The 24,508-nt window shown below is 54.9% G+C and overlaps 9 protein-coding genes and 1 non-coding gene across 10 annotated transcripts in view; 6 read left to right on the top strand and 4 right to left on the bottom strand.

The window, feature by feature from the left end:
* Nucleotides 1-171: 171 nt before the first annotated feature.
* CHGG_08484 (uncharacterized protein) lies at nucleotides 172-1,146 on the top strand (the record flags this gene model as incomplete). The annotated part of the gene is made up of 2 exons (XM_001226410.1): nucleotides 172-453; nucleotides 604-1,146. The coding sequence occupies 2 exons, from the start codon at nucleotides 172-174 to the stop codon at nucleotides 1,144-1,146; spliced, it is 825 nt and encodes a 274-aa protein (XP_001226411.1).
* A 1,942-nt stretch (nucleotides 1,147-3,088) lies between these two features.
* CHGG_08483 (uncharacterized protein) lies at nucleotides 3,089-5,794 on the top strand (the record flags this gene model as incomplete). Its single annotated transcript, XM_001226409.1, has 7 exons — nucleotides 3,089-3,167; nucleotides 3,564-3,693; nucleotides 3,970-4,352; nucleotides 4,405-4,931; nucleotides 4,983-5,304; nucleotides 5,355-5,494; nucleotides 5,564-5,794. The coding sequence occupies 7 exons, from the start codon at nucleotides 3,089-3,091 to the stop codon at nucleotides 5,792-5,794; spliced, it is 1,812 nt and encodes a 603-aa protein (XP_001226410.1).
* Nucleotides 5,795-7,211: 1,417 nt separating this feature from the next.
* On the bottom strand, nucleotides 7,212-11,791 carry CHGG_08482 (uncharacterized protein; the record flags this gene model as incomplete). Its single annotated transcript, XM_001226408.1, has 6 exons — nucleotides 7,212-7,707; nucleotides 7,979-9,085; nucleotides 9,580-9,986; nucleotides 10,072-10,984; nucleotides 11,057-11,493; nucleotides 11,555-11,791. 6 exons carry the CDS (start codon nucleotides 11,789-11,791, stop codon nucleotides 7,212-7,214), a joined length of 3,597 nt encoding a protein of 1,198 aa, XP_001226409.1.
* CHGG_11411 lies at nucleotides 9,274-9,345 on the top strand. Its single transcript has one exon. It is a non-coding gene; the product is annotated as a tRNA-Asp (tRNA).
* A 974-nt stretch (nucleotides 11,792-12,765) lies between the features above and the next one.
* On the top strand, nucleotides 12,766-14,185 carry CHGG_08481 (uncharacterized protein; the record flags this gene model as incomplete). The annotated part of the gene is made up of 9 exons (XM_001226407.1): nucleotides 12,766-12,879; nucleotides 12,952-13,084; nucleotides 13,147-13,199; nucleotides 13,263-13,391; nucleotides 13,483-13,605; nucleotides 13,661-13,741; nucleotides 13,809-13,884; nucleotides 13,940-14,107; nucleotides 14,169-14,185. The coding sequence occupies 9 exons, from the start codon at nucleotides 12,766-12,768 to the stop codon at nucleotides 14,183-14,185; spliced, it is 894 nt and encodes a 297-aa protein (XP_001226408.1).
* Nucleotides 14,186-14,952: 767 nt separating this feature from the next.
* On the bottom strand, nucleotides 14,953-16,214 carry CHGG_08480 (uncharacterized protein; the record flags this gene model as incomplete). The annotated part of the gene is made up of 3 exons (XM_001226406.1): nucleotides 14,953-14,962; nucleotides 15,046-15,429; nucleotides 15,490-16,214. The coding sequence occupies 3 exons, from the start codon at nucleotides 16,212-16,214 to the stop codon at nucleotides 14,953-14,955; spliced, it is 1,119 nt and encodes a 372-aa protein (XP_001226407.1).
* Nucleotides 16,215-16,863: 649 nt separating this feature from the next.
* On the top strand, nucleotides 16,864-18,633 carry CHGG_08479 (uncharacterized protein; the record flags this gene model as incomplete). The annotated part of the gene is made up of 4 exons (XM_001226405.1): nucleotides 16,864-17,058; nucleotides 17,112-17,213; nucleotides 17,315-17,921; nucleotides 18,029-18,633. 4 exons carry the CDS (start codon nucleotides 16,864-16,866, stop codon nucleotides 18,631-18,633), a joined length of 1,509 nt encoding a protein of 502 aa, XP_001226406.1.
* Nucleotides 18,634-18,826: 193 nt separating this feature from the next.
* CHGG_08478 (uncharacterized protein) lies at nucleotides 18,827-20,650 on the bottom strand (the record flags this gene model as incomplete). Its single annotated transcript, XM_001226404.1, has 4 exons — nucleotides 18,827-18,905; nucleotides 18,962-19,277; nucleotides 19,341-20,324; nucleotides 20,395-20,650. The coding sequence occupies 4 exons, from the start codon at nucleotides 20,648-20,650 to the stop codon at nucleotides 18,827-18,829; spliced, it is 1,635 nt and encodes a 544-aa protein (XP_001226405.1).
* An 803-nt stretch (nucleotides 20,651-21,453) lies between these two features.
* On the bottom strand, nucleotides 21,454-22,350 carry CHGG_08477 (uncharacterized protein; the record flags this gene model as incomplete). Its single annotated transcript, XM_001226403.1, has 2 exons — nucleotides 21,454-21,683; nucleotides 21,744-22,350. The coding sequence occupies 2 exons, from the start codon at nucleotides 22,348-22,350 to the stop codon at nucleotides 21,454-21,456; spliced, it is 837 nt and encodes a 278-aa protein (XP_001226404.1).
* A 293-nt stretch (nucleotides 22,351-22,643) lies between these two features.
* The window catches only part of CHGG_08476 (uncharacterized protein), a gene marked incomplete at both ends in the record, with an annotated part of 2,717 nt that continues 852 nt past the window's right edge, over nucleotides 22,644-24,508 (top strand). The window contains 3 exons of the mRNA XM_001226402.1: nucleotides 22,644-22,792; nucleotides 23,182-23,896; nucleotides 23,946-24,410. Coding sequence (XP_001226403.1) covers nucleotides 22,644-22,792; nucleotides 23,182-23,896; nucleotides 23,946-24,410 — 1,329 coding nt within the window. The remainder of the gene's footprint in view (nucleotides 22,793-23,181; nucleotides 23,897-23,945; nucleotides 24,411-24,508) is intronic.

Genomic DNA, 24,508 nt, shown 5'->3' with positions numbered 1-24,508 from the left:
TCTGAGCACCCGGCACTTCGTCATTGTGGAAATTAGTACCCTCGTATTTCCTCTGGGCTGTCCGCGATATCTTCGATTATTTGTCCCTGCTTTTGTGGAATCAACAGTCAACCTACGCGATTCTAGTCCCAATCCAAATCACCGGGCGTTGGTTTAAGATCTATCATCGCCATGGGCACGATTCGCAATGCTTCCGGCAAATCCCAGTACGGTATTCATACAACCCTTCGCATCCGTGAGCATGTGCCGCCCGAGCCCTTCACCGGCTCGTACGGACCATGCCCCCGTCCACCCGTCTACTGGAGCCGCTGGAAAGACCAGGACTTGTGGAAGATTGACCGTGTGGAGTTCGCACTGGCTAACCCACCACTCGAGACGAAACCGCCAGGCTCGCTTGAGCGCATCTTGACTGTGACGGGCATCAAGACCATCCGAGACCAAGGCGGAACCCATGTAGTCGCCTGTTTTCTCGACGGAGATTCCTCCACCGAGTAGATTGCCAAAATATTCGACGGTGTCGATTACCCCCTGGGAGATCCCGGGCCCAGCGCCCTGGATTACAATGACTGTATGTCCTTTGCTGATAGGGACTACAGCATCGAGGCCTGGGCCTATAGGACCATGCAACCCATCATTGGAGGGACTGTCGTCCCGGCCTACCACGGGTCCTGGACTTTCACTATCGGCCAGCGATGGGTCCACACGATCCTCATCAAACTTGTCCGTGGTGAATGCATGATAGACATAATCGCGCATGCCGAGGATAAATACGGGCTTGAGGTCGACTATGCCCTGCTCCCGCCTGAAGACTTCCGGATCCGCGTGCTCAAGAACATTCGGGAGCCGGTCTTGTTCATTTGTTGGAACGTCGCTGTGCGACACGACGATGTCGAACCCCGCAACATCATGGTGAAACCCGATGGCAACATCGTCATCATCGACTTTAAGAACGTCTACATTTACAAGTTCACCCCCAACCGCGACATGCACCCGCGCACGCAGAAGCAAGGGTCGTTGCCCTTACCTCCGTCTATCATCGAACGGCTCTGGCCTTTCCCGAGGGGATACCAGCTCGATTACCCATGGATACATTGGATACCCCAGAGATGGATTGAAGCCCGAGCGTGGCGGCCGAATGGCTGGTGAAAACCTACCGGGACGACCCTAGGTTCATGCCGCCTTCGGCGTTTTGGCTGAACAAAGAAGAAGGCGGGCGCGAAAGTATTGCGCCTGCTAGAGAGTCTTGGTCGCGAGCCGGCAACGAGCTCGCTCGGCGGAGGTTTCTGATTGTCCAGTCTCTTGAAGGCGGAACAGCATGGGCTTTATCCTGATAGGGAGCACCAAAAGAATGTGGAAGGGGTCAGCGATTGTGATACTTAGGAAACCATAGATCCAGCCTCGTAACACCGAGCTCATGCCTGGGGATACTTTTCCCCCCTCTTTTCTTTCCCTTGACCGTCCGTCTTTCTCTGTTTCGTTTTCTCTTTCATCGTTCCGGTTTCTTGTTTTTCTGTTTTTCTGTTTTTCTTCGTTGTCCGTCTGTTCCTCCCCCCCTCTCGCTCTTGTTGGCTTCATCTTTGTTCAGCTTGGAGTTCATCTGAAGGTTAAGTACATGTTACCAAGGCAGGCATTTAATTCACGGACATCGGTTGATTTCCCGCCTTGCATGCCATTCCTAGCATTGATGCCCGGAATTCCACCCAAATGTACTGAACTCCATCAATGTAGGTCTTGGATAAATAGATCTTCAAATCCCAGGCGTGGTGTACTCTATTCACCGCAATCATTGTATTATTGAAAACTTCAGATATCAAGGCGCATCCCCGCCCTGCTCTCTTTCTCCATCTTCATCTCATCCGAGTTCGAGTCGTGTTATCCCGTTGTTGCCACTACCCCCTCTCTTCAGCCCCTAGAACGACCCCGCTAGTCGGAGTTAAACCTCTCCGGATCGGTTCCGGGGGAGACGTTGCTGTTAGCTGTACAAGCATCCTTTAGCATTGTTCTGCCCCCAGCTCACCACCGGCCGTAAGTGATTATTTAGGAGATATTGAAGTTGGTGCCCGCCATAACCACCTCGGTCTGGACGCAACCCAACTCCCGGTAAAATTAGAGCCCGCTTCGAACCAACGACCCGGCGACCTCCGACGGGGCGAATACCACACACAGCACTAGCCAACCTCGCCACCTAATCCAGACCCTTCCCAGAATCCCGGACAATAGGCCAGTCCAGCCCGGCAATACTTCACCACTTAAACGTAATAAGTTCATATTGTTCCATGGCACCAGCGTTGACCACATCCGCGCCAAAGATGACGTGCTCCGCACTCCGACTCTTCACAGCAATGCTTCAGCCTCAAGTGCGATGTTACTCTGCAAGGGTGCCAGAACTTCGCACCCGCACCCGCACCCGCAACCACCAACAAAACACCGGCTCGTGGTCTAGCCCCCGTTCCATTAGCAGGGCTACCCCTCACCAAACACAACGCAAAAAAGATAAGATGCTCTTTGGACGGGCGTCTGAACACCCTTCTTGCTTTGCTGCAACCCCTCGCTTATATCAATGCTCGGGATATGATTGGCGTAGGGCAACGGGGGCCAACACGGTCGGGCGTGGGGGTGCCATGCCGGTTCATCTACCCGCACCTCACCTTGCCGGGGTGGGGTGCTTCTCCCGTTGCGACGATGCTGGGGGGCACGGCATCAGGGTGGTGTGGTGGTCGTGTGTCACCAACTGTGGGAGTAGTTTCCAGGATTAAAACAGGGTCGCAGGATAAAGGATTGTACATCGAGATTTCAAGATTCGCAAAGCACACCACACTCTGAAAACACGGAGACCTCGGTGGTTGGGGGGCAGGCGAAGAGCGCGGTTGGTGCGGGGAATTGAGCCGCTGCCTCCAGGGATCGCCTCGGGTGACTCGAGCGCATGCATATCAGCCCGGGCCAAGCCGCGGCGCTCATCCAATGGACGCTTGGAGGGGCGACAGGGTGAGGACAGGGAAAAGCCCCGAGGGTGCAACCAACCACTGGGGATGGGTTAAGCTCAATGCCAAAAAATGCGTGATTCGGCCATCAAGAGCAGTTTGAGAAGATGTTTAGAAAGTTCTTGGTAGAAGCCGACCACCTCGAGGAACCCGGGCCACTGGAAATGACCAATGCCGAAGGAGAAGGTTGGTGATATGTTTAGTTAGTTTCGAATCATATGCATCTTATGCAGAGTCTCACGGGACCCGCCGTGATAAGGTGCAGGTAGGATGGGGTAGCGCTCGGTCTGAACCCCTGGCCAAACCCACCCCAATGCCGAAGATGATCGTGGCCATGGTGAATTGGCGGACCCAATGTCTACAGGGCCGACACTGTTCAAGTACCAAAAGAAAGAAAATAGAAGCTCCCGAGGGACCGTGAGGAGTGAAATCAAAAGACCCTCATATGCTGCTCGTTAACCGCGGTGGTTTGAGTTATCGCCGGTTTCGGGCTTACGCGCGGCAGGAAACCTGGCTCGGCCGATCTCTGCACGGGGCATGCAGGCAACCTGCAGCAAGACGGCTTGCCTTTTTCGTCGGCAGTAGCCAAACTCTGCCGCGATGGGGACCAGGGACGGTTAGTCGCCCTGTCCACCCGAGACACCCTCGCCGGAGGCATTGCCACCGCGGTAGTTTTGGCACATCTCCCTGTTGAAGTCTCTCTCACGGCCAGGTTAGGGGAGACACCGAGAAAAAAAAAAAAGATCAAAAAAGGACAGAATTAGCAGATACAACTTGTATCTCCCATCTTATCACCTCAGTTGCAACGGAATGGCCGACCATAATGCGGAACAAAACAAGAAATCGAACACCACTACTGTGTCCGTTCGGGAAGTTGACGAGAGGACACCACTTCTAGGATCGGAAACAAGGCCTGGCTATGAAACGGCTCCGAAGTGTGCCGGGGAGGTATGGAAGCCGTCTGCGGGCTTCTGGTGGATCGAAACAGGTGCGCGAGAAACAAGACCGAGGGAAGTAGCACAAAACCTAGTGTCGTGTCTGACGCGTGTGACTCCGCAGCTCTCTGGGCCAATGTCTTCCTCTCCGGGTTCGACGGCACGATCACCGCGTCGACGTATGCCGCTATTAGCTCCGACTTCAATGCTGCCAACAACGCAGCTTGGTTGACGACGTCGTACTTGGTCACAAGCACAGCCTTCCAGCCCCTCTACGGCCGGTTTTCCGATATGTTTGGGCGGAGGATATGCTTCTTCGTCTCGACACTCGCTTTTATGATCGGATGCTTCGGTTGTTCGATTTCTCAGAGCATGCTCGGGCTCGACATAATGCGGGCCGTGACGGGTTTCGGGGGCGGCGGACTAATCACAATGGGTGAGTGCACACCGTCTTGCGTACGATGCATTACCCTACTAAATCTTCGCAGCAACGGTGATCAACTCGGACATGATCCCATTGAAGCAGAGGGGTATGTATCAGGCCATGCAAAACATTCTCGTCGGCTTCGGTGCGGTTCTCGGTGCATCCCTTGGGGGTGTGATGGCCGAAAGTATTGGGTGGCGGTGGTGTTTTCTGTTGCAGGTTCCAGTATCCATCATAGCCCTTGTAGTGGGCTATCTCGTGTTGCAGAATCCTCCTTGTGTCATCCCGGTGACGGATCCCAAACACCCATTTTTGTTTGTAATGCGGCGCTTGGATCTGCTTGGGGCTTTCGTCCTCGTCATCGGGCTCGTGGCACAGCTCTTGGGCTTGAGCCTCGGTGGTAACGATTTTCCCTGGAGTAGTCCGTTTGTGATCAGCTCGCTGGGCGGGAGTGTCGTCCTCTTGGCCCTGTTCGTGAGAATCGAGGCGACGACCAAAGCGATACCCATGATCCCGCTGCGGATGTTGCGGGGCTGGCAGCCCACCGCGGTTCAGCTGACCAACGTGTTCTCCGGTATGGCTGCATATGCCGTGAGTGCTTTTCCACCTCTTTGATATTGGCGTTGTGCTGACACTTCCCAGTACATGTTCATGGTTCCCTTGTACTTCCAAGCGGTTCAGGGTGACTCGCCTTCCGAGGCTGGCTTGCGTTTAATTGTCCCCGCTCTCGCAACGCCAGTTGGTGGCGTCATCGCAGGCTCACTGATGCACCGCGGTTATCCTCTGGCTCTGAACGTTCGTCTCGGTACGGCGACAATGCTACTCGGGAACCTTCTGGCAATGACGCTCGGGATGACGGGGAATCGGTGGAAGGAGTTTTTGTTTCTGGTGCCTGCAAATCTGGGGCTCGGCCTGACGAATCCCAGCGTGTTGTTCAGCTTTGTTTCCATCTTCGAGCACCGAGGTAAGCAGTCTGGAGTGCGGAGATTGGGACAAATGACTAACCTCGCGTAGAGCAAGCCGTCGCTACTTCCACAGTTTATTTGATCCGGTCCATGGGCACCATCTACGGCGTCACCGTGACGGCGGCAATCGTCCAGAATGTCTTACTGGCGAGGTTGCCTGAGGCCCTCGGGGATGCGGCGACAGAAGAGGTTAGTTTAGCTGTCTCTGCTTAACTGCTGCCGCCTCGGGTAGGACTGAAACGCTGACTTTGCCCGTAGCTCATCGAGAAGCTACGCCAGTCGCTCTTTGCGGTCAGCGAGCTCTCCCCTGCTTTGGAGGGGGCAGTTCGTGCGTTGTACTGTGATGCATTGCGAATGGCATTCTCGGCGTCGAGTGCTTTCGCCTTTCTCGCTTTCGTGTTCTCATTGGCGCATCGGACAGGGTCGCTGCAGAGAGGGAGCCAGGCAGAGGCAAGCGTCGATGACGAAACCGATGGGAAAGATACTTGAAGTAAGGAGAAGGGCGTGAGAGGGATTTACCATGTTACTTGAGTCATTTACGTGGCAGCACGGAGTAATAAGGGTATTTCATGGGGAAATGGCTGACGAGAGAGAGGGTGTGGCGGCAAGTCACCTCCCCCCTTCGCTTCTTTCGTCAGCCCGCCCAAAATGGCGTGCGCGCCTGCTCCTTCCCAACACCGCCAACTCCGCTTCCCCAGACTCTGAGACAACCCCCATCCCCCCCAATTCTAATTTCTGCCTGCGTGTCTGGGGTCATTTAACATTGCATCCAATACCTTACATGCTGACCCCCGTGCTCGGAGATGTTGGGCTGCGACGCAGGAACCTGAGGAAAAAAGCAGCAAGCTTAGTTAGGTAGTTAGTCGCTTCTGCGTACATGTAATTACCGGGGAAATCGGTGTCTAGACTGTGCACCGTGATGTTGACCAACAGACTCCCAGAGGTACCTATCGGCCATATTTACGACAACACCTTTCCAGGGTCGTACGCGCAGAGGCCGGTTCGGCCGGGTAAAATAAACTCAAAAGTTCCCTCCTGATGATGTTCCGAGTGTGAAATCCCTCCGCGCAGTCCGGCCTTCAGTCGATTTAACGAATTTCTGCTGCGCTTGGTGGTGGGTCTCTGACGATCAAATCCCCGGACAGTTTCCACGATGAACATGTCAGGGGTATGTCCCTGTTCGCTGCGTTCCACGGGTTTATTAGCCCGGGTTTTCTTTCAGGACTCAGGAGTTGGTCGTAACCGCATTGGGAGTTGCTGAGACTAAGAGGGTGAGTTTTTAGTAACTCCTGTTCCTCGGTAACTGCCTAGGTACCTACCTAGGTAGGTGGGCTGCTACCTTTACAACCTATAAGCTCTTGATAAGCCTTTTAATGACCATATACATCTGCCGCTGATTCCTGGATAAGTTCACGAATGGCCCCACGTCGGCCTAGCCCGAAGCCTTTATATTATTCTCCAAATTCACAACTAACTATCCGTGGATCCACAATATTGGCATTTGCGGCTCAGACGTGCTACTGAGAGCTATTCTAAGTTCGTCCCGGGGCCATCTAGAAAAGTAACAAGGGGCAATCTACTGTACACACACACACACACACACACACACACAATTTATTCCGCCCGGCGGGCCTAACCCGAAAGGGCAACTATCATGCAATCTACTAATACATATCCTAAAATGGATCCTGATCTCATGAAGCCCGTACATCCTCCTTTTCTGGCTTATCTCCTTACAATTCTGCCCTCTCTGCTGCGGATGCTCGTGGGTTAGTTGTACGAATAGTAAGCTGGCTTGAAGGCTAGTCTCCAAGTGTCCAACGTCCTATCTTCGGCGGCTGAAGCGCGCTTACTCCGTGTGACACGAGATGAAGGGGGTTGTTAGTCGGGGTTTAGGATGGTGAGGTTAGTTTGCTTCATTCTGTTGTTGTTCAGTCCTCAGACGACCTGTGGCAATGGCAAAACGTATCGTCGCCCGCACCGCCCGCATGTTGGGGGACCAGTCCTTGTCATCCGAGGGCGACTTTCCTCCCAGGTAGAAGGAGAGGTTCCCCCTGTGGACATCCGTACATTGCAGCATCTCCCTACGGTGTTGATCCCATTGCTTGCATCGGAAGAGGAAGTGGTTCACTGTCTCTCTGGCTTGTCCACACGTACACTGGTCTGACGGTGCTGCTTTGATGCGATGCAGGTATGTGTTGAGCTTGGCCATGCCTGTTCTAAGCTGAGCAAGCACGCCGGCCTCGCTTCGGGACAGGTGGTCGTATAATAGTTGGGTGTGCTTCCCTGGTAACGCTATATCGACTCTCTTGGAATGTCTGCCCCACTTTGTCAGGTAAGGACGTGGGCGGTGCCCGCTTTGCCCATGCGATACGGAGGGCTGTTGACCGCATGGCAGGATCCTGCGTTTGTGGCGTAGCGTCCTGCCGCGTTGCTTCCCTTGATTTCGCTTTGGCTGTGTTCAGGAGCTCGTTTTTGGTACCCGCTTGGATCCAGACGACCGAGATCGTGTTTCCCGCCTTGCGTAAGGCACTTATCGCATCGTACGCCTGACAGAGATATTGTTGTCCTGATTGCTGGTGTGGTCGCTCCAAGGCCATCACGGCTGCCTTGTTGCTGGTGGCAAGGATGATCTTTCGGTACCTGATATTTCGAATCAACCTCAACGCGTACCCAATAGCCGCAAGCTCGCCTGAGAACGGGTTTTGCTCCGACCTGGAGCCCAGCGTCACACTAAAGGCTTCGTTCCTTGAGCCATCTCGCATCGGCAGCGGGAGACGGACGACTCCTCCGATCCCGACCATGTTGTTTCGTGCGGAGCTGCTTACGGCGATCCGGACCGCCCACTCTGTCTTTTTTTGCTGGATGCCCGTTCTGTCAACCGTAGTGCGGACTCGCCTCTCCCATGGCGCTAATACGACGGGAGCGATGGTTTCGAGGCTGTCCAATGGGACGTCCTTGAGGAGATCTGCTACTTGAAAGAAAGGGGAGCGGTAGGATCTCCGGAACTTGCGCATCCGGGAAGTGGTGTTGCGGAGTGGATTCGTCTCTGGTAGGGTGTGGATGTCCGTCCACATCTTGATCGCCCTCTTCCAGAATCGATCTTGAGCCGTGGGGATGTGAGCTTCTGCTTCTGCTACGCGTGTTGCTACCGTGCTGAACGTTCCTATGATCCCTTGCGCCGCGACCCTCTGCACCCTGTGTATGGCCGGCACGGTCTTCCAATTGCATTGGTGCATCCAGACGCTGGATGCGTAGTCCACCACTGGCGCGACCATGGCGGTGAACAGCTGCCGCGCCGTAGCCGGGGATAGACCACTGAGCCGTTTCAGCTCCATCGCCGCGCTGAGCCCTTTGGAGGCCGCTCTTGCGATATGCTCCTTATACCTGAGCTTGGCATCCATGACCACTCCAAGGATCTTAACGTGGTCTTTCGGCTGAACATCTTGACCCTTGATCGTAAAGGGCTCCGAGTTGGCTTTATAGGCCTTGCGGGTAAAGTGGATGACGGCTGTCTTGTCTGCTTCAAATGTCGCTCCGCTTCTCTTTTCCCAGTCTAGTGCTTGGTCGATGATTGCTTCGATGCCCTTGCGTGTGCTTTGTGCCGTCGGTCCTGTGACCCAGGCGGTAAAGTCATCGACAAAGGCTATTGCACCACCGTTGCTATCGATCTTTCGCTGGACCAGATCCGCGTTGAAAAAGAGGAACAAGATAGGGGAGAGGGGCGAGCCTTGGGGCAGGCCAGCCTGTACACTTGCAATACTCTTCCACTTGGGAACCCTAAGTGGAACCTAGGGGCCGAGGCTACCATCTCGCCGGCGGAGTTACGAGTAAGTTGTTGTGGGGACAGTGGAACCAGTCAACGACACAGAACGGCTAGCTGAAAATTTCTTCGCCTTTTTAAACTGCTGCCCCTGGTCCCTCGCCAACAACCAGCCCAGGCTATAGCGAGTGCCCACACTCCCTAGTCTTCCATAGTATAGTGGTCAGTATGTGAGCTTGTCACGCTCGAGACCCGGGTTCAATTCCCGGTGGGAGAGATCATCAGTGCCGAATATCTTTTTGGAGTTGTCCAAGCCATAGGCTGGTGTTGTGAGACAGCGATTTCCCATTCTCTAACAAAGTCCCCGAGTCGGCTGTGACATGACCAAGCGTACAGATAACGATATCCTCCCCACAACTTCTTCTAAAAATGGTAATACGAATCCGGCTGAAAAGAAGCAACAGGACAGGCCTCGAGGAACGACCAATGCGGACGAACGGTCGCTGCCCACCTGTGTTCATGTTTCCGATCCCGCGCATCAAACACGCGGTACGGGAGGCCATTGTTCTCTTCAGCGCTCTTGGTCCGGCAAACGAAAAGGTTATGCAAATACAACTTGTTGCGCCCCTGGCCAAAGTCGCCGAACGCAACCACCTCCAGGGAGGCTATTCCGTTCGGTCCAAATGCCCAATCAAGCAGAGCACGGAACGAGTCTTGCAGTGCGTCTTCTAGCGTATCGTATTCCAAGGCCCGTAAACTTGTTACGCGGTGGCGCTCCCTGGGTCTGCAGCCAGGCTCGTCAACTCGGGGGAGGTCCAAGGCGAGGCAATCCTCGCCCCGGTTGAGATCAGCTCCAGTTTGTCGAAGGTGAAATATCTTGAGCTTGGGCCTAAACGTGAAGGGTCGAAGAAGCATTGGCTGTACCGTGGAGATTGCGTCAGTGAACTGTCTATGGGTACCGGAGCGGCTCCGAGCAAGGGAAAGTAGTGACTGCCCGACTAACCAATAACTCTGGATCGCAGCACAGGCCCAAGCATTCCAGACCCAAGCCTCCCAGTGGTTCATATCTAAGTTGCGCCATCGAAAGCCCCAAGACGTGGGAGTCACGAACATAACGGGGTCGACACCCGAAATCAGCCCTCCAGTGAATGACCAGCCGTTTCAGGGTGTCTTGGAGATGCTGAAGAGCGTACCAGACGCTTGGTCCCGGATTTTCGCATGTCCCCGAATTCGAAACACTCACAAACAGGTCGACAAGGCCCCTACAGGAAAGGAGCAGGCTGCTAATCGCTGTAATCCCGCGCCCGCTGTTGTGCTCGTCACATTTAACTTCGAGCGTGCGGAGTTTGACAGACTTCCCTGACATTGACCCTCTAACGACCTCCAAGAACCCTTCCCAGCCGCGGCAATGCCATAGGGTAAGCGACTCTAGCGCTGCGAAATTGATGATGCGGCACAATGTCCTTCTCGTGTTTCCAAGGTCGAGTGGTGTCAATCGAAGACGAAGGACGCGAAGCGCGGGGAAAGCGGGCCCTAGCGAACGATAGGGTCTCATTGCCAGGATGTCATCCCGGAACCGCTCCTCTTCCGGGAAGAACTGGGAAGGGTTCTGCCACCAACGGTCGGAGCTGGGAGGTAGCGGGGGATATATATTGTGGAGATCTAGCTCCAGCTCCTCGAGGTGGTGTTGATTGTCTCTGATTGCTTCTCGTAGTTGGCGGGCGTTGTATGGTGGGAGGCCCTTCCAAGAGATACACTTGAGGCATCGGAAGGGGGTCAAGTCGACAACGCCGGTCTCAGCTCCCGGGGGGCCGGGGCACATGCAGTCTGTAGTTAAGCGGAGGGAGGTGATATGCGGATGATGTTCTGCCAACGCCTTGATGATGGAAGGGGGCACACAGGTCACCAAATCCCAGCTAGTCATATACCCGGTCAGAATCTCATGAATGCGCGGTTTGGCGCTTAGTGTTGAGCGTTAGGTATGTTACCTGAACCCTTGTAGCTGCCCTTTCTCCAGGGACTCGATGATTAATTGTGCATTTTCCACCACGGACCTGTAATGAGCCTCTCGCTCTGCTCGGTGTGCTGCTCTACGTTTTTCCTGGGCTTCTGTCAGTTGTATGAGCGGGCGGCCTGCCTGGTCTTCTCCACTCCCGGGAAGAGGATGGGGGCATGGCGTCCCCAAGTAGTGGCGATTGGCAAAGCCGCATTGCAGGTCCAGCTGGGTGGCCTCGCGAAGGGCTGTCGAAGGTTGGCGGAGGGTTGCGGCGCATCGTGCCACCGCTTCACCATCCACCCTAGGTTGGTGTAGGCTCGCACCGCGACTCTGCACATCGACACGGATTTTCTTCCAGATAATGGTGGAAAGGACGGCGCGTAGGGTTTTGGATGCGGCAGATAAAGCAACAAGGTCATTGTGTGGAAGCTGCAATCAAGTAACTCCGGGTCAGTCATATCTCTACGGGTGAATGGGAAGGCGGACAAACTTGGCCGATGATCAAGTCGAATACTTCACGCGGTAGCTTCCAAAACATATTGGTGGTGTCACTGGTCGCTGAGCGGGCGAGGCATACGGAAGGCGATGCTCCGGGCTCACCGATAAGTTGGGAGTGTCTTGGTTGTGGGGAAAAGAAAATGTTGTGGCCAACGAGAGCCAACGAGAGCCAACCACCCCAGGCAGCAGCACCAACTCGGGAAAGCTGGAGATCGCCGATCCGATCCATGGTGGTGTCCATAGATGATATTAATTCATGAACCCGCTGCTGAAGCTGAAAATAAACTAGGGGCGAGCATCCGAGATACATAAATTGCAAGTCGCTAACGTTGACCAACCCGCAGCTCACCGATGGTTCTTGTTCGTAAACGACTAAGGTACATCTTAGGAAAGGAAAACGTATCTCGAACTCCTTGTGGGACTCGAACTCGTCATAGAGGCGTTTGGAAATGCGAGCCTTCCGCCCTCCCTGGCCCCAATCCAATAATTGTACCTGTCTGGCATTTTGTGGACCTTTGGGGTTGGAAAACAAACGCTACAAAACGGAGTGAATAACCCGGACGACATGGAGGTGTCTCTGAAAATCACATTCCCCATGTCATTCTAGCATCACACTTTTCCAGCCGCGTGTCGGACCGAACTCTCATGAACTTGACCAGATGTTTAATATGTAACCGGTGTGATTTTGGGACGCATCCAACACATCAATCTACCCCGTTTGTGCGCTCCTTGGTTTCCTTCCCTTCCTCATTGAGACTCGTTACCTTAAGTTCACACATACCTTGTTACGGATTAGACGTTCTGAATCACTAACCTAATTCGTAGAGTGCTTGCTGCTCTTTCGTCAACCGAAGGCCTGAATGCCGACGGCGCGTTGTCTAAGAAGGCCCGAGAACGGGCAGGACATTCCGAATACCTTTGGCAAACGTCGTGCGGGGATCCAGGGGCCGTAGGGCGGACGGGGAAGCTCCGGCCTCGTCCAACACACGGAGAAAAGGGATGTTGTGTTGTCATTGGATATCAGTGTCCACCCCTCCAGGCGCCTTGTTTAAACCCAAACAGACGAAATGATAATTCCTGATGTGCTTATGTCTATATAAGCCCTCCTTTCCCCTTATTCAGAATGATTTCGTAAAAGTCTCCCTAGCTTCAGTGTCCTCTCGCCCCTCACACCTCCATTGACGCGTGTTCGCAGAGCCGAAGATGAAGTCCTCAACCGTCTTCCACCTTATCGGTGCGGCCCAGGCCCACACGATCATGCAATCCTTCAACGGCAATCCTCAGGGCGCGGGAATCTACATGCCTAGCGACGACTCGGTACGATTGACCTTTTCACACCTTCCATACTGGCTGCCTGACTTCTTGACTTGTCGCTAACACTCGGTGTAGTTCATTTCGGATGTCAACTCCAACTCAATTGCCTGCAACGGACCCCCTGTTACTTCTTTCCGGTCCTCGTCGCAGGTGTTTACCGTGCAGGCTGGTTCCGAAGTCACTGGAGCCTGGCTGCATACTCTGACCAGTAAGGACAACACAGAGCAGACACGCTCCAGGCAGACATGGCTAGGACTGACGTGGTCATAGGCACCGGGCCAGACTCCACCGCCGACAACAAAGTCATCGACTCCAGCCACAAGGTACGATGACGCTGCTGTCCCGGTTTACCTTGAGGACTTCAGCTGATATGGTATGACATGTAGGGACCCGTTAGCGTCTGGATGAAGAAGGTATCGGATGCTACCCAGAACCCATGGGCCGGCCCAGGTGGAGGTTGGTTCAAGATCGCCGAGGAGGGTTTGAACAACGGCAGGTGGGGTGTCGACACTGTGGTATGTCCGTTCAAATAGATTTGAAAGAGTCTTTTTGTCTTTCTTCCCAGATGGACACGGACCCTGAAGTCTTACTGATGATTGCCTGCAGATTGCCTCCGGTGGTATCCAAAAGGCCAAGATTCCGACCTGCATTGAGAACGGCGATTATCTCTTGCGTTTCGAGATCCTCGCCCTCCACTCCGCTTATAGCCAAGGCGGTGCGCAGTTCTACGTAAGTCCAATGACGCATTCTACAACCGCACCGTACTGATTAATGTCCCTCGCAGATGGAATGTGCCCAGATCCGCGTCACTGGAGGCACCGGAACTGAAAAGCCCGCCACCGTGTCCTTGCCAGGTGCTTATTCGGTATGGCAAAACTTACCCAAGGTACCGTGGAGAGGGTTTCCTATTTGTACTGACGTTAGCCACACAGAAATCTGACCCGGGTATCGTCGTCAACATCTACAACAACAATGGCCAACCGTATCCGTCGAGCTATAGTATCCCCGGTAAGACTACCCTCCGCCGCTTGGTAAATGTGAGCAATTCCTGATGCGCATCAAGGGCCTCGCCCATTCATTTGTAGTGGCTCATCGGGCTCCGGTCCCTCAAACCCGAGCGGTGGTGGCAGCGGCGCGACGGCGGCACTGTATGGACAATGCGGTGGGAGCGGGTGGACTGGCCCTACCACTTGTGCCTCCGGGACCTGCAAGGCAAGCAACCAGTGGTATAGTAAGTTGCCTTTGTCCTTCGTCTTCTTTATAACAATATATGGCTTACCAATGAATCACAGGCCAATGCTTACCGTAAGGTGTTGGGGTCGGGGTGTGGAAGGGAGTCCCTTCAACGGGGCTTGGGGTTGTGGCTAGCTCGTCTACAAGGCCCATGGTGTAACCCTAGTCTTCAACCCTCGCCAGCCCCATCAATTCTCACCCATGCCAATACATACCTAGGTATTCTTAGCTTTTGGAATATCAGATGACTTGCCTGTCACAAGATCGTCAGGTTTCTGCCGTGGACAAGCATGACGTGAATTGCCTACCTTCCCCTCCGTTAAGACTTCCCCTAAAGTGGTGGTGCAAATTGAACGCCGGAGCCGGGATCAATCCATCTTCTTCATTCATCACGTTTCGCAACTTGTTCTAGCGTCTTGGGGGGCAAGGACAACAGACAAGAAAAGAAAAGCTCCAAGGGTGGATAGCTTCGCAAGGGCTTCGGTCCCTTCAGCTTGCTTCTCTAGCATTTTTAGCCTGATGTGTCCCAGAAGATCAGGCCTCTTGACTGATTCCAAGACACGACCGCGTTCAATGCAAAGGAGTCATGATTGTCTCAACAGTGGGCTCTAGGCCTGTAGCAAACTATTAGATGGTTGTAGTTGTTACCTGAAGACCTGAGAGTTGTCCACGACGAGTGTCTATTTACTATCCATCACTTGGGTAGTTTTCCTGGCTCTGTGCGCTCTGTACTTTACTCAATCTTGAAGGTTAAGGGACAGCTGATGATGCCCATCTCGGGCATCCTTGAGAACTGCATCTCCCCATTGACCTCAAATTTTGTTGTCTTTGACAACAATGTTTTTAATGCCGTCTGCAAAGCACTAATAATTTTTTAGCCCGGATACATCCGAAGATACCACAGCTCGAACGAAAGAGAATGAATGGTCAACCCACAGTTTTGCGAGAGGCTGACCAACACAACGATGCCTCCCCCTGCCGAACCCCATATGCATTGCAATGTTGGGTCTATTCAAAATAAACTCGTGAGGACTATCAAAAACCGCCGGGTCACGGTTTGCCGCGCTATAAGTGAGCGTGATGGGAATGCCGGGCTTGATGGTTTGGCCGTGGATCACTGTCTCCTTGGACACTGTCCTAGCGAAACCTCGGTACGGACTGAAGAGTCTCACAAACTCCTCAATAGCGGCAGGGATCAAGGTCGGATCATCCCTGAGACGCTGTTGGAGCTCTTGGTTCTTGGAGAGGTGGTTGCAGATGCCGCCGAGCATCAGTGGTGGTGCTACCATCCCCACAACCAAGCTTTGTCGGATACACCCTCTGTCTGCCGTCAGCTAGGTTCCGCACCCCCCATTCAATCCCTCAGAAAAGGCATCTTACACAAGGTGAATCTCTTCCAACGGCTCCCCACGGCTATCCCTCTCCAACAACAGACTACTCGCAGGATCTTCCTCTGGATCTCTCGGATTCTCTCTCCGATCTGCCAGGACAGCCCGCGCAATATCGTAAAGCTGGGTGCTAAAATGGGTCGTCTTCTCGCCATCCCTCTGGCGCCACGCGTTTACCCACGCTGAAGCGGTGCTCGCCAACCGCGGCGCCGTGTCGCGTGCCAGGTTCAGCCACTCCGTCTCGACCCACGCCGCGAACTGCGCAGCAAACTCGGTGCATATGTCCCCCTCTCCTTTCTTAAGCAACGGCAATAACAATTCCTCGGCGTGGCGCTCCAGGGGCTCCGCGAGGCGCTTGATCCGCGCCGGTTTAAGGGTCCGGTCTAGGGCTGTGCGGTAGGGGGTGTGGTTGGGTGCGTCGAAGTTCAGGGGCGGCCGGCGCAGGCCGCGCGGGTCGGAGGGTATGACGGCGCGCACGGAGGAGATGAAGGTGTCGGAGTCGAGAGCGGCGGCCTTGATGTCGTCGTAGCGGGTCATGAGCCAGTACCCGCCGTACTGGTTCGTGTAGGCTACGGGACATGCTTCGCGGAGGATGTCGTATTCTTTGAGAATCTCGTCGACGTTGTCGCTGATGACGGCTGGCGAGGTGTCGATGCGTTCTTGCGAGAGTAGCTTGGTCGCCATAAAAGGACAGGTGATTGTCTTAGCTGCAGCCATGCTGTTGCACGGTTAGGTCTCACCGTTTGGGTTGCTCCTTGAACATTTGGCGGTTCGTCAAGCGTGGTCACAGGAACGGGCTGCTTTTCAACGCGGACGTGAAAATAAGCAACGGAAATAAAGACCCGAGTCCCAACCAGAGCTCAACGTAACATCGTCCGTCAACCCCGAGGTCACGAAGTATGTTACAGCCACCCAATGAATCCTACACCAGTTCAGTATTGAGAGGCGGCTAAATGGTTTGACCTCCTTCACGAAACCAGGTTGCCGGGCCCAAATGCCGGGCTCGGAGTCGGGGTAGCAGTTTGGGAAGCAAGGGATTGGAGCGCGTGAGAAGCAGGGGCGATCAGCTAATGAACTACCTTGCCTACCCCTCATGTTGATTTGGTGCCGATTCCCCTCCTCACAAAGACCGAGGCTAGCTCTCCGAGGTTGGGCGACTGACGTGAATTTCCCAGGAGGGGACGGTAATGAACTTCGTTGGAAAACAGAGGACTGTCGCTTGTTGCTCGCCTTGTGACTTTCACCTTACCATAGTTAGGAGTATGGGAATGCGTCTTTACATAAGCCCGCCCATCCCCATCCAAGTGCGCAAAGCAGTTCATCTTCTTAAGGGTCCCTTGGTGCATGCAACCTTTTGATGGTCAACATGGCCCCCAACGATATCACCAGCCCAGAAGTTGGGAAGGCGACCGAGGTCGAAGTCGAGGACGCGAAGGCTGTCCTGCCTGAAGCGGTCGTCACCCATTATGCCCCGGTTAACGAAGAAGAGAGCGACCTGGACAAGAGGGTAAACTGGAAGCTGGATATCACTGTCCTATTAATTTTATCCATCAGCTTCATTGTAAGACAACCAAACCTGGGTGCCACCGACCACCATGCTAACATTACGTCCAGCTCTGCGGCATCGACAAAACCAACGTCGGCTTCGTAGCAACAAGCAGCTTCGTCAAGGACGCCAACCTCCACCCAGACGACATTCCCAACTCCCTCTCCCTAGTATGCCCCCCCACCACCATCCCCGTGCCTCGCCCCTTGCCCACCCTCCTTCCCAACCCCCCCTAACCACCCACATTTACTAAAACCCCCCACCCCTCCAGTTCTCCGCAACGTACGTCCCGCTCCAGCCCCTCGCAGCCCTCCTCGCGCGACGCATCGGCCCGCACCGCTTCCTCCCCCTGCAACTGCTCGTCTGGGGCTCTCTCTGCATGGCACACGCCGCCATCCGCTCCTCGGGCACGCTCGTCGCGCTGCGCCTCCTCCTGGGCGCGGCCGAGGCCGGCTTCACGCAGACGGCGTTTTATTACATGTCGCTGCTGTACCCCAAGTTTGCGCTGGGGTTCCGGATGGGCCTGTTTACGGGGATGTATGCGGTGGCGGGGGCGTTTGCGGGGTTGATTGCGTATGGGTTGTTGAAGGTGGAGGGGGGTGGGGTGAGGGGGTGGCAGGTGGTGTTTTTGGTGGAGGGGGGCGTGACGGTGTTGGTGGCGGTGGTGGCGTTTGTGGTGTTGCCTGGGGGGGTGGGTAGGGCGTGGTTTTTCGGGGAGAGGGAGAGGGAGCATGCGGCGGGGAGGATGGAGAGGGATTTGGCGGGGGTGAGGGAGGGGGAGGGGGAGGGGAATGGGGGTGAAGGCGAGGGATTTGCTGGATGTGCTGAAGGATTGGAGGAAGATGCTGATTATTGTGTGCAATATCACGGCTGTGTTGGTGAGTTTGGCTTTTCTCTGCCCCTTTCCGGATCTTTCCCTCTTGGGGCATTTGTTTGCGAAAGGGATTTGACTAACAGACACTGAACACCAACTAGCCTGTCACAGCCTTTACCACATTCCTCCCGCTCATTGTCCAGGGCATGGACTACCGCGGCGTGACGGCAACGTTGATGTCCGTCCCACCGTTCGCCGTCGGCGTCGTTGGTCTGCTCATTATTGTCTACTCGTCGGATTATTTCCACGAACGCTCGCTACACACCGTGTTCGGCATGCTCTTGGGGCTGATTGGATGTGCCGTCATGGTTGCTTCCTCTGACCCTAAGCTCCGCTATGGGTTCGCCCATGTGTGCCTCTCCGGCGTGTTCGCGAGCGGCCCGCTTGTTGCTGTGTGGTTGGCGGGCAACACGCCGTGGAAAGCCTCCCGGTCCTTTGTACTCGGTCTGAACGGCTATTCCAACTTGGCTGGCGTTATCGCTGGGCAGCTGTTCAAGAGCAAATATGCTCCCAGCTACGCATACCCATTGACCGTCACTATGATTCTGAATGCTGTTGGTATGCTTGGGTTTCTGTTCGTGCGAGGCATGTACATGTGGGAGAACAGAAAGAGGAAGAAGATCACGTCCACTTGGACTGAGGACGACTTCATCAATGAGCAGGGCAGTACAAAGCGGAGAGGTGATCAGCGGTATACATGGATTTACGGATATTGAGATGGAAGTCATCTGAGATGGGAGTCATCTGGTGAGGCCGCTAGGGGGCCATGGAAATAGTATGAATCGGACCAACCAAGTGGCGTCTTTTTGGTCGGATTTAATATCCGCGACACATGTTAATTTAAGTAGGTAGGTACCTATGTGCTCTTTTGCTCTGTGGCCAACAGGGTTCCCTTCCTAGGGCCCAGGTTTATCGGACATGTCTTCCAGCGGTCATCGCGGTGGCTTCTAGTAAGGTCTCATTCCTGGAAATATTCTCTTTTGGGGCGCTAGATGGATTGTGTAAAGTGTTTTATGGCTAGGTATTCTCTACCCCATACTTTACCTAGGTCTACTAGGATCATAAGCATCCCAAAAGACGCTGCACCTGGAATCCACCACAACCGGATCGATTACAGTGATAGAAGCGCGGTCCCCCTCTCCACCGAGATCCGCAAGAGAAGGCGTATCAGGGACGTATTTTACCCATCCAGGGCCTGACGATGGGTTCTTAGCAAAGTCGGCCCATGCCTTTTGTATTTTCGCACCCAACGCTTGGTTGGCTGGAGTGCTTTGATCACTCCCAAAGACAAAACTGATCTCGCTGCCGTGGGATGCAAGTCCGCTCGGGAGGGAGGCGTTGAAAAGGTACCGCCGGGTTGCTAGTTACAGCGTTAGCATCCTCATCTACACCGTGCAAGTTAGTGGGGTAGGTAAGCGCTTACGTATGCCAATGCTAGCCATCATGTTGCTGTCGTACGTGGTGGTACAGGCAAATTGGAAATCGGAATGGAGCAGCCTGACTGCTTCGTCAGGGGTTCCAGTTTGCCAGCTAGAGCCGACAGCGTATGCGTCCGCAATAGCAGACGCTGCGGCTGGGTTGTCAGGGTAAATCACATCCGCCCAGCCCCCCACGGTCTTTTGTTGTAGCGCTGCGGCTGGGAAGATGTTGCCTTCCATGAAGGTGCTCCCGATGAGCACAGGTACCTTGGCAGTCCGCCCTGCTCGCCGCGCCGAGTCTGTATCAGCCACGCTTGTCTTGGCCCCGTCGTCGACTGGTGCAAATAAGAGATTCAGATTGAGGACGGCAGACTTTACCGCCGCCAGGGGCTTGGATTGGAGACACGATACCGGATCCTCCTCGCTGCAGTTCATATGCTTGGCCAGTGTCAGGAACGGGGCTTCCCCAGGCTTGTTTCCAGTCCCCAAGCCGGTTACTGAGACGCCCACGCCTAATGCGATCCGGTTGAAAGTGTGAAGACCGCCGCTCTGCAGGATGGCAGCTCGAAAGGGCGGGTGGTCGCCAAGCTCGCTGATGAGATGACTATCAACGGACACGGCGCCGGCCGATTCGCCAAATATGGTCACCTTGGTCGGATCACCGCCAAAGCGAGCGATATTCTCTTGGATCCACCTCAATGCCATCTTCTGGTCGCGGAATCCAGGGTTAAGCTCGTCAGGTCGGAACCCAGATACATTTCCGGGAAAGCCGAAGACCCCCAAACGATAGTTGCAGGCCACAAGGATAATGTCTTGCTTGGCAGCGAAGGACGAGCCGTCGACCTCCCTGATGGAGCCGAACGATAAAGCCCCGCCATAAAACCACAGCATGACAGCTCTTTTGGCTTTGGGCTTGCCGCAGCCAATGTGCGGCGCAAAGACGTTTAGAAAGAGGCAGTCTTCACTCTCAGCCGAATCTCCAGAACTTGCTATTGTCTCAGGTCAGTTGGCAAGGCTCCGAACATTGGAGTCTCTGCAATGGGGTTAAGGGTTTCTTACATTGTTGGATGCATGCCGGTGGTTGCTTTGTGGCATTTACAAGCAGCGATCCCGGAGGCCGAGGACGGGCAGCGCGGAATCTTTTAGGGGTATCCGCATAGCGGATACCCAGAAACTTGTCCACAATAGTCGTGGCCGAAGCGACCTGTGTGGTGGTGCCGATATAGACAGCATCTTTTAGGGTTACTGTTGGGGATAGGGCTTCCACAGCCCGAAGTGAGCCGGTCAAACCCCAGAAGAGGCACGACGGTCGCATGGTCGTGAGTGGGTAACTATGAGTTTGCGCTAGTTATTAGGTGATAGAAAAGATGAAGGAAGTTGCCATGAACCTGAATAGAACAACGTTATGGTCATGCATGGAACTCCAACGTAAGAAAACAAGCGCTGAAAAGCACCCTACTGGGGATTGTTATATCCTGAAAAGGAGCGGCAACGAGAGACGGCAATTTTGGTTTCTCCAACTAACGCGGCTAATAAATATAGTTAAGCGCACCAACCAATTACGGAATCGAGGACCGTGGGCGGGATCACACACTTTGGTAGCAGGGATGTCTCTCCGGCCATTGAACGTTCTCGGGTTGATAGTCCTGGGACGATCTCGAAGTACAAGAGAGGATGGTGGAAATGAACACAAATTGGGCACAAAACGAAACCCAACTCCTGGGACAAACTTTGAGTTATAGAAATGGGCCACATAAAAGCAAAAGGACATTGGGTGGCCGCATCTGCCCAGCTCTGTAGTTTCTATGGGAAGGCTACATCACCTTCACGTTCTCATCATAAAGACGCGCAGTTGATGTCTAAGATGCGTTCCGCGAAGGAATCATGTCATAGCCTTGACATGCTTGTGGTAAAATGTGGGATATTTACTGATGTAAAGCTCAAGGTATCGCCACGATGACTTGGGAAGGTGTGTGTGGTATTTCGAGTATAGTTAAATGGTAGTTATTCGTAATATGCGTAAGATGCAACAAAGGAAATGTAGTATGGGTGCATAGTCGGTGTGTAATGTTCGCCTTTTCGTCTTTTTTCCTCTCCTCTAATGCCGGTTGACGCAAATCAGAGTTCCTCCTTCTCGGTGCTCTCCTTCTTCTCAACCTTTTCAGCCTCTTCGGTCTTCTCACTCGCCGCTTCTTCACCCTCGTTCAGCTGCAGAACCTGCGCCTGAATCTGGAACTCAATATCCCGCTCGCCCCGGGCACGCTTGGGCATGCTGTGGTGGATGGGGTACGCAACGACACCGCCGTCGACGAGCTTGCCGCTGTACTTGGAGAGGTCGAGAAGCGGACCTGCAGGTTTTCAACGTTAGCAACCACCAAACGAAGGAAACTGTGGGACTAAGAACTTACCCTCGCACTTGCTCCCCTCGGCCACCCACAACGGCGCCGTCTCATACACCGCACCGGGCGCAAAGATAGCCACCCGCACCTCATCCCGCGCGCGCCACTCCTCCGTAACCGGCGCCTCGGGCACCTTGATGGTATGCAACACCCTGGTCCCTGGCATGGGGCGCATGTACACGGCAAACAGCCCCTTACCAGGCCCATCGGTGCGCTCCTGCTCCTCGATCCACTCGCGCACCTTGAGCGGCATGTCGTCGTAGTCCATGCTGAGCAGGTCGCGGTCGTAGCCGTGGGGGTCGATGCCCTCCCAGCTTCCCGGGTACTCGCGCGTGGCGAAGACCTCCTTGAGCGCGTCGCGGTACTCGAGCAGGCCCTTGGGGGCCTTGACGGCCAGGTCGTCGAGCATGAATTCGCTCGCCTTGAAGGATTTGAGCACGTCGCAGGCGGCGGTGAATTTCTTGTGCTCCGCGGAGGCGAAGGGGTTGGGCCAGCGCCAGTTGGCCATCCGTTCGGCTTTGCCTTGGAGCCGGGGCGGCTGTTCTGGTGTGGCGGGGCCGATGGCCGTGGTGGTGGCCGCCAGCCAGGCGGCTGTGAAGAGGATTTCGAGCTTCATGGTGGTGGTGGTGGTGGTGGTGGGTATCACAGGGTTAAGTCCGGGTTGTGGAGTGGAAAGGGAGGAGGATCAACAAACTCGGCCAAGTTCTTGGACCGGGACCCGAGTTCAAGTTTTGATCGACAATCAACGTTGAAAAGAGAGAGAAAATCAACCAGCGGTCCTAAAAACGAAGACACTTAGCAATTGAAGACATTGTCCATGGAATTGGCCGTAAACGCCAGTAAATAGGGCGTCCATGCGTCGGGACTCGGTCAAAGTGTCGCGTTGTCCTCCGGAGCGGCCTTCCCGAGATGCCAGATTCGAGCAGGTCCGGCAAGGGTCCAGATGGGGAATATGGAGACGGGCCCGAACCGGCCAGCGCCCGCGTTGAATCCCCGCACGATCTCTGTGGGGAAATCCTTGGCATGCTTCTTTTGGGCGATGGGGACGAGTTGGGGTTGTGAGGGGGTTGGGTTTGCCAAAGCATGTTGCAAAATTGAGATAAATCTGAAGCTAAAACTCGTAACTTTGGATAGTTACATCGACTTGAATACACAAAAACATCAGATCCAACTGATCTCATCATGTTGGCTCGTTGTCTCGGCGACACACAGCGTTTTTGTCAAGCCAGCGGTCCAGAATAATAAAATACCGCATTGTCTGACGAGGATGCCCTGGTTGACCAAGCGGGAATACCTAGCTGAGGTGTCGGAAAATGCAGCGAGCGGTTTCTTCCTTCATAATGGGCATGTCCCTACGCCGATGCGCGGCAGTCGCGGCACGCAGCAACAACTGGAGCTTCTCACGACCAGTTCAACAACGTGCTGTGTTTGCAACAACAAACGCTAGGTTCATTGCCATGTCTCGCCGAGCATGGCCGAACCCAAACGGCCCGACCGGCAAAACAATCGGTCTAGTCAACCCCATCAATGAGCCCCAGACGGGCAACGAGATCTGGGTTCATGAGACGCCACTCCCGGTTGCGACCATGGGTAGATTCATGGAGTTCCTTGCGAACCACACACTACCCAACGGCCAGCTGACGACGCTGCCAACGCTCTCATCCGACGAAATCTCCAAGATGGCGAAGCCGTACAATGACTGGGCTCCGCCGCCGTACAACAACAACTCCCTCCGCGGCGATGCGGCGATGACCCGGTTCTCTCTTTGCTTCGCCGGCCTGCCCGACCTAACCGACGTCAAATCACTCTTCTCCGCTGGCGGCTTCGATCTGCTATCAGACATCGACTTCGAACTCGAAATGTGCCGACAGCGCCTCTGGGCAGGCATGGTCCCCCTCTCAGACCGCCGCTGGGCCGACAAGAAGCTCGACGCACTGCAAAACATCGACCTCGCCGCCGAACACCTCCTCAAGGTCTGCGACATGATCCACTTCAGCATGCCCACGCCCTCCGACAGGGCCCGCAAAGCCTACAACCAAGTCTACGACGCCTTCACGCACTTCGACACCGTCCTCGCCGCCCACTACGCGGCCACCACCCCGAACCGCACCACTCCCCTCCCCAGCGTGGCCAACCTCTGGGCCGACTTCTTCTTCACCCACGTCCACACCATCACCACGCGCCTGCACACCTGGGCAGCCACCCACGCAGACCGCCTCGCCAGCAATCTCCAAACCGCCATCGCCGCCGCCCCGCCCGTCCCCGGCGGAACCAAATTCTCCCCCCAACAAACCCCACCTCCTCTCCCAATTCACCCAACTCACGCACATCCTCCGCCGCCTCGACCTCACCACCCTCCTCCCCCTCCCCAACTTCAAATCCACCCTCCCCGCCCACCAACCCCTCACCTTCCCCCCGCCCACCGGACTGGCCCGCTTACATCCAATTCCACGGCGTGACGCGCATGCAGGAGTATTACCCCCCCGATCTCGTTGCTGCGCTATGGGGTCTATCAGCAGCGGGGTGGGGCGCTTGGTGCGGGACGAGTTTGGGGGCGGCTGGCGCACGATGACGAGGAGGAGGTGCACCCCCGCGGAGGAAGGGCATGGTCTCGGCCGCACCGGGTGGGGACCGCCCTTGTACATGCGTGTAGGGGAGGCGTATAACACCCCGAAAGTGAAATCCCAGGAGGGATTAGGGGCAAGGGAATAACTAAGAAGGATGATGGGGAAGGGGGAGGAATGGACGGTCTAGTTTAGTTGTCGTTCGCGCGG

This window comes from Chaetomium globosum, genomic scaffold (genome assembly GCF_000143365.1).
Source record: "Chaetomium globosum CBS 148.51 scaffold_6 genomic scaffold, whole genome shotgun sequence".
In the NCBI taxonomy this organism is placed as follows: Eukaryota; Fungi; Ascomycota; class Sordariomycetes; order Sordariales; family Chaetomiaceae; genus Chaetomium; species Chaetomium globosum.
The sequence above is the reverse complement of the archived record's forward strand: the minus strand, read 5'-3'. Positions and strand labels throughout refer to the sequence as shown.